A 14151-nucleotide genomic window follows, 5' to 3' on the forward strand; every position below is an offset into this window, starting at 1 on the left:
TAAATTCACAAAACCTGCACCCAGTAACCATCAACTGACCTTGTACTTGTGCGTAGTGATGGTGAGATCTTTTCAAAGAAGTTACACCATTTTCCTTTTAAGGAAAAGTCTAAAGCTTCACAAGCATTGTCAATGGTCATGTTTGCGTGCTGAGTAGGGACATTTGATCTCAACAATCCCACTTTCACCATTGTCACAAATCTTGCCATCAGGTGTTGCTCCCAAAATGAAAACTCATTGTTTACAACAAACCCACATTCATGAAAATGTCTGTCTGGATATTTCTGATGGTACCTTGCCTTAGCATCTTTTCATGTTTCTTCCATATTCTAGTGATTGTGCTTTTATATTTCTTCTAGTGAAAATAGAGTTCAAGAAGCCATGATTTGGTCTTTTTTCTGGACAAAACCTTTCCAAAACTTGATGCAGTTAGACGTTTCCTGCGTTCATCAAACCAGAGTTCATTTGACTGACTCTGTGTTTTCATTTCAAAGATTTGGGATCCTTACAGATTGTATCTTCATCATTTTAGATGAGCAAATTCCTGGGTAAGCTTCACTGGTGGTGGCAAGATAACACTGGTGTTCCCACATATGTGTGTAGTTGGTGTTGCATTCTTGATGTGTTTGATCTGAAATTATAAATAAATCATTCAAATATCTTGTCGTTTCAGGGATATCAGCAATGGACGTACTAGCTCTGGCAGCAGAGAAACATGATTTGGAGCAACAATTACAAGACAAGTCAAGAGAAATAAGAGAGTTGAACATCAAAGTGGCATCACATGAGAAGACAATTCAGGAATTACAGAGAGCTTCAACAATCATCATTATTTTCCATAGATGTTGTGATCACCAGGGGTAAAAAAATCAAAAACTTATTCAAACACTATACAGGTGTTACATATGTGAGATTTCTCACACTACTAACATTTCTGCTACCCCAAGGAGAGGACATTGATTATTCATCAGGGAGAAAAGACATCAAGAGACTTAAACCTCAGGATGCATTATTGCTTACTCTCTGTCGGTTAAGGCATGGGTTTGGACTTAAAGACATTGCAGTTCGCTTTGGACTAAGTCCTCAGTCAGCAGGTATCATTTTCAACACATGGCTTGATCTGTTATATTTCAAGCTAGGGCAGATTCCAATATGGCCACATAGGGATGATATAATACAACATATGCCTGTAAAATACCGTAGAGACTATCCAACAACATTAATTATCATTGATGGGACAGAAGTCAAAACACAGACCCCATGTGCTGTAAGTTTGCAAAGTCAAGTCTACAGTGATTACAAGTCCTCTTCTACTCTTAAGGGTTTGATTGGATGTGATCCAAATGGAAGCTTAATGTTTGTTTCAGAACTATTTACTGGTTCAATATCTGATAAAGCAATCACTGAACAGTCTGGGTTTTATGATGTCATTAAGTCAATGAAAGAAATTGGACACATTAATGAAGGTGATGGCATCATGGTTGACAAAGGTTTTTCTATCAAGAATGAAGTTGAAAAACTAGGTTTGAAACTGAATATACCTCCAAAAGGAAAGACAGGAAAACAATTCAACATGGGAGAAAATTCATGTACAGAAAAAGTGGCAAAGCACAGAGTTCACATTGAGAGACTTATTAACAAGGTGAAACAATATAAATTATTGTCAAATTGTGTTCCAACATCTCTATTCTCAAGGATAAACAAGATTTGGTCTGTTTGTTGCCACCTGACATTATTTCAGGATGTTTTTGTTAAGTAATGGTGCATATCTAAGTTGTTCAATGAGGCCAAGCTACTACTGTATACAGCAACTCGTAATAAAACAAACTTTCAAACACTTCTGAAATGTTTTAAGTTAGTTGCACCTCTTTGACATAGATATGTAAATATATACCTGATAAGATAGTGCAGATCCAATTGGCACATCTCCATAGGAGTTTGCACCGAAGGCAAATCATGTTGTGCTGTTCTATGCAGGAGTGGTGTGCCCTGTAGAGTTTGAGACTTGCCATATCAACCCTTGGTAGCCTGAAATACACAGATATACATACAGATCATATCACTGAAAAATCATCTTACAGTTGTGTTTGTAACATGAATTCACATCATTAAAATGCAGATTTTCTATCATGAATAGAGAATTCCTTCATTCTGTTACATAAGGGCAGTTATCATTCTTAACTTGTAATCAAGTAAAATGTACATATGTTTCATGGATATCTTGAATTATCAATTTGAGCAAAATGTCTGATGAAATAAGAATAAAACTATACTTGTAATTCATGTTGGTGTGGCATTGTATTGGCTTCCCGCTTGCGTTGCTCAGTTGGTCTAGCAACCACAACCCGGGCTGATAGGCACTGGCAAGATTTTGTCTCCCCTTTGGCTTGTTCCATTGTTGTGGCATGGATGTGGAACTCAAATCAGATGGAATTTCTTTGAAGTTGTGGAGCTTGAATCCCTGCAATGTCTTGATCAGACCTACATTATATGGGAACACTTCCCATAATCTGAAAGAGAAATAGCAAAGATCAAATTTATTTAGCAGATTATGAGTAGATTTTATGGTTTACTTGATACTCAGTAGACTGGTTCAAATAAATAAGGCCTTGACCATACAAATGTTCTAACCTAATATTTAAGATTTTTCTTCAAGCATGGATTTATTGGGAAAATGCTGGACCAAAAATTGTGGTATATTTGCATTAATTCACTTTGAGAATTTTATTATTAGAAATGACCTAAAACTTCATAAACAACATTTGATTTAGGGCCTCTCACAATTATATAATTAAAACCAAACGGTATTTTGACATTGACAAGTCTGGCCTCTACGTTCTACACCCTTTCAAGATTGGCTGTACTATGCATCACAATAAATTAAAATCGTACGCACACATTTTCGTAACAGGTATAAAATCATCTGCGAAAATAGCAACTTACCCAGCTTTACAAGAGCAATAAGCATATTGATATTTGATTCGGTCGACATCAAGGTCAAGTGACAGTCGATGAGGCGAGTTGTTTTCCTGAGTGATGGCCAACACTTGGCGGATACGGTCGGGAACTGAAGTGTCACCTCATGAATGTAGCCTTGCTGGTAATAATTAAGTCCCCTTTGCATGCTCTTAGTCGATATTTGATCAGCAATCGGTAAAAAGGACACAGAAAAGTTTTCAGGAATGCATGCGAGACAATTGCTTTGCTCGGCGGCGGCCATTTTAATACCAGGCAATATTCCGAGTAACCAAGGAGTGGGTCATGAAAAAAATACAGAAAAGTGCAGTGTTTTGAAAAGTAGACTAAAGTTACACCAAATAAGTAGCCTCCAACTTTCATCATTGGAAACATAGCCATTCACAGCGTTAACGGAAGTACAATCCGCCATTACACCCAGTGTATAGAAATTATGCAATACATTATAGCTTTCAATTTCCACTGAACACTAAACAGCAATACACTTACACTAACACCTGCACAGTGGGTTGGGGAAATATTGCGGGTCAGTCTCATCACATGTCTTTCTCAAAATTCTGTCTTTCTAAATTCACCGTCAATCGCTTGTACTTCAAATATGGCGTCAACTCGGTAGCCGCTGTCACTACGTCACATTTCGCCATATAAATAATAAAGTTAACATTTTTAATCCGTACAAGTTTATGGTATTATCAGCACTCGCTTGGTAGCCTGCAAAACAATTCACCATTAGGCCTCACACAAATGTCACAATTATCGTATCGTTTCTAACAAAACACATTATTCATGAAAGTGTGGCTTACCCTCTCACGGTGGAAAGTTCACGCGTGGTTTGTTCATTGGTTAATCGGTAGGCCATCATCCAATCCCATTACTTGCTGTCACTCTTCCACCACGTGTTCTGCCTCGTACAATATGATAGGTTGGATTTTTCCATCGAAAATTTTAAAAGCGATGTCTGGAAGCACTGATTAATAGGTACAGATAAATTGACATTGAAGATATATGCACATGGTAAAGTAAACAAACTTTAATTAAAGGTATTTATTTGTGCTAAGATTGCTAAAGGATTCACAGTCACTATTGTCTTACAACAGGCAGATAACACATGTGTGACATGTGTGTGAAATGGACTGAATCGAGACATCTAATTTCAGCAAATACCTCGTGAAGTAAATGTGAACATTCAATATAGCGACAATGTGACAAACGTTCATTGTCAATTCATTCAACAAACTTTGTTGTTGAATTATCATGTAAATGTAGCTGCTGTGATTGTCAGCTCATTTCTTTTTCTCTTAACTTGGCCTAAAGCTTCTTTAATTATGTCTATTATAGTAGTCTTTAGTTCTCAATTATTTCAGTGAATCGTTTTCAGTTGGGAATTCCAAATGGTGTATTACTTGTCTACAATATTGGTGTTTGTTAACCATTTACCTTTTTTCACATTTTTATTTTTGTTGTTGGAAATACAAGTTTCCAAACTGGAGAATTTCCTTTGCCTATCATTAATATACATTGCAAAATCCTATTATGCAAAATGTCTTGTTATATTAAGAATTAAAATAATTACAAGGATTACTATTGTAATACACTATAACAATAACACCTGTCACGGTAGTCTTCCTCTTCGATTTATATATATAGATAATGTCTATCTCTTTCAAATTCATATATATTTGTTGTTGTCTTGAATATAAAAATGATAACTATATCTATTATAATAAAGAATACTTACAGCATTTTCTCACCACAAGTAGAGGTATCCAGCTATCCACCGTTCCCGCAGTGGGATCTGAAATGTACAACACGTGAACGGTATGCACGTGCTGCATTTGTCTCATGCCTCTCGTGCATCACCACAGTAACTGGCGGGTCCCAGTGTTGTTTAAACCTAAATTAGGCTTCATTAGTTGGTGAGTGAGTGAGTTTAGTTTTACGCCGCACTCAGCAATATTCCAGCTATATGGCGGTCATTAGTTGGTGATAAGTGAATCTCCATAACGTAACTGGATCGTCAATAGTTTCCAAAAGATCTTCAATAGTTGTTTAACCATTCAATAGTTTGCAGCTATTGACGGACTACTTTTGATGAAAGACATAAAGGGGTCCTTGTGAATGTACTCGCTTTATACACAATGCTCCACTAAACGGGGGTTCAAGTACAAGTATCTGCATCGGGGAGGTGGAATGCCTACAAACATAAAAAAACAACGATGTTATTTCAGTCTTTATTCTATTCAGTCACTACAACCAGATGTTTACATTTGGAATGTGACTTTAGCTCCGCTTCTTTCCACCGTGAAGCTAATGGGAGCATTCGAGACGTTGGCAACGGTGCTTTCCGCTGATCCACCGGCTGTGGAGACAGCTCCGATGTTTGGAAGCGTTGGGAAACGTTTTGCCGTCACGGACGTCGATGGTGACGAGGACGCCACAAAGAATTTCGGTGCGAGAGGACGGGTGTCTACATTATTAGACACTTTACCCTGCACGACATCGTCGACAACCTGCAGCATTTCTTCGCTTGTTCGCTTGTATCTGAAACACCGCATTTGTCAGCTTAATGATGGAAAAACGCCCGAAGTGATACAAATCTTTCACGTTTGTCATTTAGGTGGAGCCAACGAACACGGGTATGCTGCTGACAAACTCAGAACCATAATCACAGCCATACGGGATCGAACCCACGATCAACGGTTACTTGCGTACCTAAGGGACGCAACTCTGCACAGCACATGGCGCAGTCTTAGACGAATTGGCCACCATGACCCTATTCCCTTTAAAGAAGGGTTGCAATAACAAATATGATATATTTTCTTTAATTTTCAAGAATGAATTATCGATCCATAATTTAAAAATATTCATGTTTTTAGAGTCAGCATTTTTCCACATACACAAAGTGTTTGACTTCGTCTAATGTAATAGTTACCTGAGTGACATGTACTTCTCGTGAAGCCGGACTGGACATCTGAGAGGATGTTCTGTATTGGGTCCAACTGTGACATACTTTCTAGGGATATTCTTGTGCTTTAATCCACCGTTGTTTGTCTTAGTCACACCTTCTAAATACCTCAAATGCAAGGCACCATTCTTCATAACAATTTCAAAATTACCAAATTCTCCTACCGATAATTCATGGTGTTCAGCACCACCCCTTAAACAAAAACAGATGCTATTTAGGTAGAATACTGTGTCTAGTAGTTTTTCCTCCTGGCTACGCGTCAAAACATCAGCCTTCCGCTTCTGAATCCCAATGCCTCTTCGCGCAAGGGCTTTCATTTTTGCATCCAAAATTCGGCGAACAGCAGCAAATTCAAAATCACTAAAAATGTTTATGTCTTTGCCGTTTTGTTTTAGGAAGTACTGAACTGAGCTAAGATTTTCATTGATGGTGTTCCCATGATACTCCTCCCCTTTTCGATTCTTGACTTCCGTTATAAAGGAAACTAGATGTCGACATAAATCGTCATCACTGAGATTCAGGAGACACCGTCCCAGACCACAACTGACTCCTTTCCTTTCCTGATACCATGCATCAAAAACCCGTACAGCCCAGTGACTTTTCTTTTCCGTATGTTTATTTTTAGCCAACCTTTCCAAATTGGTGATTTCCTCAACAGTTAGATGTGCGCCGAATCGGGACTCAGATTCTTTATTTAAGATCTTTTCAGGAAGGTGTTCTTGCGCTTTTTCAAAGTTTTGTGTTGCAAGTAATAGTTCTTCATCCGAAGAATTATTTTGCTCAAAGTCATCTTCCACTGACACAACAAAGTCTATATTAGAAATGTCACTTTCAAGAAGATGTTCAAAGTCTGAGTTAATGTCACTTTCCGCCGTAAATGCATCTTGCGAAAACCTACTCTGCGTCAAAAATAAGTTATCATCACGATCATCAGTCATTGCTACCTTCCTACCTTTCACCGTGCAGTCACCCTTGCGTATGAATGAAAAGTATGGTTTGTGAGTTTTATATAGCGTCAATAGGAATTTACACGCTAATAGTTCGAAGCGTGAAGCAATATGCACGTGCTTTTACGGCGCTTATTGTACTGAAACCATTTGCGATATTCCGAATGGCGAAGCCGGCCTCGGACTAAACTTCGTGGTCAACTATTGACGCGTCTTCGGAGTCTATTCTATGCTTACACCTGTTGGGACAGATTTGTTTTTATTACCCACGAGGTCAACGTATGGGTAGTTGCATACTAATCTGGTACGTCACACGAGTGTCGTATCGCCTTGACCCGAGATTCTAACGATTTGATTGGATAACCGATGACCTCTCAATTAGGTCACATTCTGAGGTAACTATTCTTTCATTCATAACAAACACGTGAATTCATTCATTCTACAACTTAAATGCATTGTGGGAATGTAAACATTGCGAACGTTGCCGTGTCGCTGTTTAATTGTGAGTCGAACTGAGACTTTATATCCGTCGAAAAACATAAACGCAATGTTTCCACCAGTGATGTTAGCCGAATGAAGCAACTGCACACCAAGAAACGGGGTGCTACTGAGTAGTTTACTGTAGGAGGCTGTACGAGGCTATGACAACTGACATGCATCGTGACGTCGGTGACCAAGGCAGTGACGTCATTACAGTGTGACGTCATGCAAATATTGTACTACAGTACAAAACTCTTCCGCAACCTCTTTATGAAACCGGTTTCGGTTTGAAACCATAACAATATAAAAAATACGCTTTTTTGTCAATTTAATGCACGTAAGATGTGGGTAATAAATAAAATACCACACTCGGTCTCATTACATACGAATTATACGAAATTCGTGACCTTCCTATCGTATCTGACCTCGTTTTCGCTCGGTCAAATACTACAGGAAGGACTCTCGTTTTCGTATAATTCGTATGTGGCGGAAGGAGAAACCTGATTGGTACTTTGCCTTTATTTGCGAGATGAAGTCTTCCGATTCTTAAATTACAAAATTACAATATAGATACTGTTGTTTGAAATATGCTTGCGTTATGTTTAGTTTGTATATGGCGAAAATCTTGTTATGGTTTTTGTCGACATTTTGAATTTTTACCGGTTACTTCTACTGAGAAAATGAAACTTCTATGAAAAAAATTCATCAAATTTTATTGAAATAATTGAAAGTATCGATAAATACATTGGAATTTCGAAAAATTCAAATAATTGATAAACAGTAGATTTATGCTACCAAAAGGGGACAATTAGGCTCCCTGCTTAACTCAAAAGCAGGATACTGAGAGGCAGAGCCCCCATCACAACAAAGAACACCCCCACCCCCACCCCAAAAGAAAAACACACAAATAACAAACAACAACAACCCAAAAACAAAACCGAATAAAAGAAAATACCCACCCACCCCAAAATAAAAGAAAAAAAGAAAGAAAATCATATCAAAACAACAAGAAACAATAACCCCAAAATAAAGCCAAAATAACCCCCAAAACTCCTGAACAAAAAGCCTGCTAAGAACTCCACCCAAAAAACAGCCCAACAAAGGTTGTGTTTCATATAGATTTTATTAATAACCATTGACATACGATACATACCGATCCCTCTGTGTAATACACACATACAGACGTGACCCATACATGACCCATGTTTTTTTGTGAAGGTATCATATTTCCTCTATTAAATGCTATGGTATCTCACAAGCCACCGACCCAGTGTGTATTCTTTCACAGAAGAATCTCATCACTTTATCAAATCTCCAAACCAAGATCCCTTGTCTGACCGTTGCTTCAGACAAGATGTTAAGAGTGAGTGAGTATGGTTTTACGCCGCTTTTAGCAATATTCCAGCAATATCACTGCGGAGGACAACAGAGTGAGTGAGTGAATTCAGTTTTACGCCGCTTTTAACAATATTCCAGCTATATCACCAGAAATGGGCTTCACACATTGTACCCATGTTGGGAATCGAACACGGGTCTTCGGCCTGACGAGCGAACACTGTAACCACTAGGCTACCCCATAGCCCGCAGGACACCAGAATGGGCTTCACACATTGTAGTCATGTCGGGGATACAATGCGGGTCTTCGGTGTGACGAGCGAACATGTTAACCATTACTCTACCCTACCATCCCCCGTGATGTTAGAAGTTAAAGGGAGTAATCATTGTAAGGTAATGTAACAGGGACCATTCATTTCATCAATTGATGGATCCAGGTCCCTCTTTTCCAGACCCAGCTATTAAATTCAGAATGACCGAATAACCCAGTATCAGTGTCAGGCCTGCATGTTCAGGGGTTCATGGTCTGTAAGAGGAAATATGTTACCTCACCATTTAACAATTTAAATGATTAGCCAAAACAATAATGATTAAAAAACTAAACAGCATGACTACTTTCTGTTACAACACAACATACAAGCCAGTAGACTCAGTCCATTCCCAAAGTTTCTAACCTGGCATTAACTTAACAGATGTTATCCCCCTTTGTTTACTTGCTGGCAGACGGCATTTTCAGTGATCCTCAGTATGGATGATTTAGAGAAGAGGAAGTTGATTTTAGAGTATTATAACAACGACATCGGATCAGCTAAAGTGATTTCAAGTAGAACAAGCATCCCTTTGTCCACTGTTTATCGTGTTTTGAAAAATATTGCAAATGGATATGGCATTGAGCATAAGAGAGGCGCAGGTAGGCCCAGAAAATTGACTGTCGGTGACAGGAGGCGGCTTGGTATTCTTGTTTCTAAAAACAAACGAAGGAGTTTAGTAAACGTAAGGCTGGATATGATTGAGAGAGGAACTGTAGCTGTCTGTAAGGAGACAATTAGAATTGAGCTGCATGCAATGGGTTGGCAGAAAAGTCGAGGATTTCCATCACCGATCATGAAACCTGAACAAAAGGAGCGAAGGTTGAACTGCATAGAAATTTTAACTGGGACAATGTGATTTTCTCAGGTGAAAGTTCTCCTGTGGCTGTTTCCTAATACACTGAAATTCTGGACAAAAAAAACTGAAAAACTTTTGTATCAGCGCCCAAAGTACAGTCCGAAATTTAACGTGTGGGGTGGCATATCTGTGTTAGGGGCAACGCCCCTCTGTGTATTTGAAGGGAATATGAACAGTGAGCGGTACACAGATATTCTCGAGTGACATTTACTTCCATCTGCTCACGTGTTCTATGGAAATTTTTGGATTTTCGAGCAGGACAACGACCCAAAACATCGTTCAAGGCATTCACAGGCCTGGTTTCGGACCCAAAATATGACATTATTAGATTGGCCAAGCTATAGCCCTGACCTAAATCCAATAGAAAATGTTTGGGGACTTATGAAGGAAAGTGTCAATAAGAAACATTTGGCAAATATTGCTGAAATGAAAGAAGAGGTGGTCCGATATTGGGACAGCATGGACCACGACTTTCTAACTTCTTTGATCAGTAGTATGCCCTGCCGCATGGAAGCCTGCATTGCTGCCCATGGTGACTTGACAAAATACTAACTGTTCACCTGTCTCTGAATCTGGAGTTATGTTCTGCTAATATTCATATTTAATACATGAGTAATGAGTGAAAAAAAATAAAAAAATACAATCTTAAATTCTCAATAATATCTTGTTGTGCTGTATTCTTAGCAGGTACTGTTCAGAATGGAAATTGTCAGTCAATATGCATAAAACTAAACTTGTAGTTTTTAAGAATGGAGGTGGTTTATCTCGGTTTGAAAAATGGTTTTATAATGGTAGTGTTGTTGAAGTTGTTTCAGGATATTGTTATCTCGGATTGTATTTTAAAAATAGGTTACAGTGGTCGAAAGCGTTTGAAAATATTTCTATTCAAGCCAGAAAAAAGTTGTCATTACTTCTTAGTAGCATACATTCTTTGAAACCACACTCGCCTCATCTGTATTTCAAATTTTTCGATACAAAGATAACACCAATTCTCCTCTATGGGGCTGAAATTTGGGGGCTTAATAATATGGAAGAACTGGAAAAAGTACATTTATATGCTTGCAAACGTTTTCTAAACGTTAAGTTATCAACGTCCAATAATGGAGTATTAGCCGAGTGTGGTAGATATCCTATTCAATTATCTGCTGTTTTAAAATGTATTAAATATTGGTTAAATTTTATTAACATGCCCGGATGCCGTTTGCTCGAAAATGTTACAATATGATGCGTATGTATGATGAGCAAGGCTATGAGAACTGGGTTACCAAAGTTAAAAATATCATATTTAAATTAGGTTTTGGTGATGTTTTGGTATCACACACTTACGGAGATAAAAACGTTTTTGTTGAAATGTTTTTTCAACGACTGAAAGATAATTTTCGGCAAGTTTGGCACAGTGATTTATCGGAGAGCCCTAAAATGTTTACGTATTGTAATTTTTAATTAACGATATCTTGTGAAACTTACTTAACTCATATTACTGTATCCAAATATAGATCTTGTTTATCACGATTTAGGTTAAGTTCCCATAGTGTAGAAATTGAAAGAGGCCGTTACTATAACATTCCCCGGGAACAAAGAAAATGCAAAAAGTGTAATTTAAACGTAATTGAAAATGAATATCACTTCTTACTTATCTGTCCAGCCTACATTGAATTAAGACGTAAATATATTTTGTTGCAATTCTATGTTTTCCCCAATATACTAAAATTCAATTCGTTGTTATCATCCAAAAATGAAGACATTTAATTGAATACTGCTAAATATTTGTTTTATGCATTCGAAACAAGGAAACAATTTGGTCATATTAAGATTGTATATATTATACATGCTTTCATTGTTATCATTACATTTCATGTCTGCACCGATCAAGGGTTTTTGTACTCATAGGCCCGTGGCCTCATAGTATTGGAAATAAAGATTTGATTTGATTTGAACAGAAGGCAATCTATCAGGTGCCATACGGTGCAGCTTATCCCAAATTCGTAATACTTCTGTTCCATGTTTTGACAAAGTACTAGTCCATCCCATATCGCCCCTTTCTACCAAATTAGGGGGTTTGCTATGTACTGCGCTTATACAACTAAAATCCTTAATTCCCCAAAGTGCTGCACCGTAAGACAGAATAGGTTGCACTAAGTTGTTGTACAATGTATTAAAGACGCTATAAGCCGTACCTCCCACGGGCTTAAACTTACACATCACCAATCCCAGCGCGCGATTAGCAGACTTCGCTATTTCTTTAGCAGTGTAATTTAAATCAAGATTTTCCTCAAGCCAAAGTCCCAAATATTTATAGGCGTTAGTGTAATCAACATAATCATCACAATCATAAAAACAAATTTAGATCTCATAAACCGTTTAGGACGATAAGGAATGACTTTGGTTTTCGCCAGCGGGAGCACCAATCAGCTACAACATCCAACATTCTCTGCACTGACACCTCGTCAGGAGTGATAAGTGCTATGTCATCTGCATATAATATAACAAACTTAACATAACATCATCAATTTCAGTGCCTCATTCTAAACTGTTTACCTCGTGAGCAAGGTCATTCACATATATTGAGAACAACGTCGGCGACAACCCAACTATATATAACACAACTAATCCATTAATTGCATGGCCACATTCATCGTATTGTAATCAAGGTGGACGCACGTGTTTTTATCGTCTCCCGAAATGGGGGTAGAATTAGCCATATATCGAGCAAAAATAGGATGTTTTGTCCAAACAAACACGTGTAAAAGCCGTTTACATGGTTTTGTCATCCATTGGAAAGCTTTATTTACAAGTTTACGCTTGTTATTGCTGTTTTGAACTTTGCTCATGTTGTGCATGATACGTGGAGACCAATTTCGGGCCGACAGGGGCAGCCGCATACATGCGGTCCGACGCTAAAGTTCTCACGAAAATAGAAATAAAATGGTTTGGGCAATTATTTCGTAGTTTTGAACACAACTAAAGTTATATATTCTATTACTATCGTTTATCGAAAGTTTTGTTTTATTTTTACATTTATTTATTTTGTGTGTGTATTCTTTTAGGTCAAAATGTACGCTATGGTATGCAAATGAGATGTACTCTCCATAGATTTGCGTACATAATGTATTTTATAAAACACATTATACACCATTCATTCTTTATTTCTTTTACCCTAATTGATGCACAAAATACATCATTTAGGAATTTTCACAGTACATTTTTCATGCATGTACTCTTGTTGAAAGTTTCCTTTTTTACAAGTTCATTCATAGCTTTGATTGTCAGTTGCACAGTCGCTTTGGCAACGCACGTGGATATGCATCTTCACGTCTAAACAGCGCTGCAGGTTGATTGTTGATTGTGACTTAAGTAACACGTTTCTAAATTTGTTGATAACATGCAATATGTAGACACACTTTTAGAAAATTACAGGCAGATTTTGCTTGGACGTGTAGATAAAACAAACCCACCGCTTGGCGATGCTGACTTAATCAACAGACATCTAAAATATTTAATACAAAACTTGTGGTGGGTTTCACTAAAACAATTAAATGAGTTTGTTTGTTATTACGAAAATGCGGATGAAACCCCAGCATGTGGATAATATAAATGTTTGAACTTTCAGATATATTGAACGTCATAATCACGTAGTTCTGCATAAACTAGATCTACTCTATCAGTAAGACTACACGGGGCGGTGGGGTAGCCTAATGGTTAAAGCGTTGGCTCGTGACGCCGAAAACCCGGGTTCGAGTCCCCACATGGGCACAATGTGTGAAGCCCATTTCTGGTGTCCCCCGCCGTGATGTTGCTGGAATATTGCTAAAAAGCGGCGTAAAACCAAACTCAGTCAGTCAGTCAGTAAGACTACACACATTAGTATATACAGTACCTATATCGGAGGTGACAGGTCCCGGATGAGCGTGGGTATCTCCTCAACAGAGTAGTAATATTAGAATTTATCTAAATACCCCTAACCCCAAGTGTGCAGACTAACATCACTAGGTAGAGAGTATCTATTTTACCCTTTGTTCTAGTCAGCGATACAAATTAAATATCCCAATTGTCTGCCGATATTGTAAAATATTGACCCCCATCTCATAATCTTGAGACTACAAACAATTGTGAGAAAAGGGGAACACGCAGGTGTAGTGAATAATTTGAATTATTTACCTGTGAACTCAGTTCAGTTGTTAGAGCAAGCTTTCACTAAGTGAACACAGCTCAGATACAGACTATAATCCCCCCGCCCTAATCCCCTTAATCCCCTTGAATTTCAATTTTGGGAAAGCTGGA

General features: G+C 38.0%; 1 protein-coding gene across 1 annotated transcript; it reads left to right on the top strand.

Moving 5' to 3' along the window:
* Nucleotides 1-784: 784 nt before the first annotated feature.
* LOC124255724 lies at nucleotides 785-1902 on the top strand. The gene has a single exon (XM_046689630.1). The coding sequence runs from the start codon at nucleotides 785-787 to the stop codon at nucleotides 1757-1759; it is 975 nt and encodes a 324-aa protein (XP_046545586.1). The 3' UTR covers nucleotides 1760-1902.
* The last annotated feature ends 12249 nt before the right edge of the window (nucleotides 1903-14151 follow it).

Source organism: Haliotis rubra, unplaced genomic scaffold (genome assembly GCF_003918875.1).
Source record: "Haliotis rubra isolate DU_JTF1 unplaced genomic scaffold, ASM391887v1 Scf1157, whole genome shotgun sequence".
Lineage (NCBI taxonomy): Eukaryota > Metazoa > Mollusca > Gastropoda > Lepetellida > Haliotidae > Haliotis > Haliotis rubra.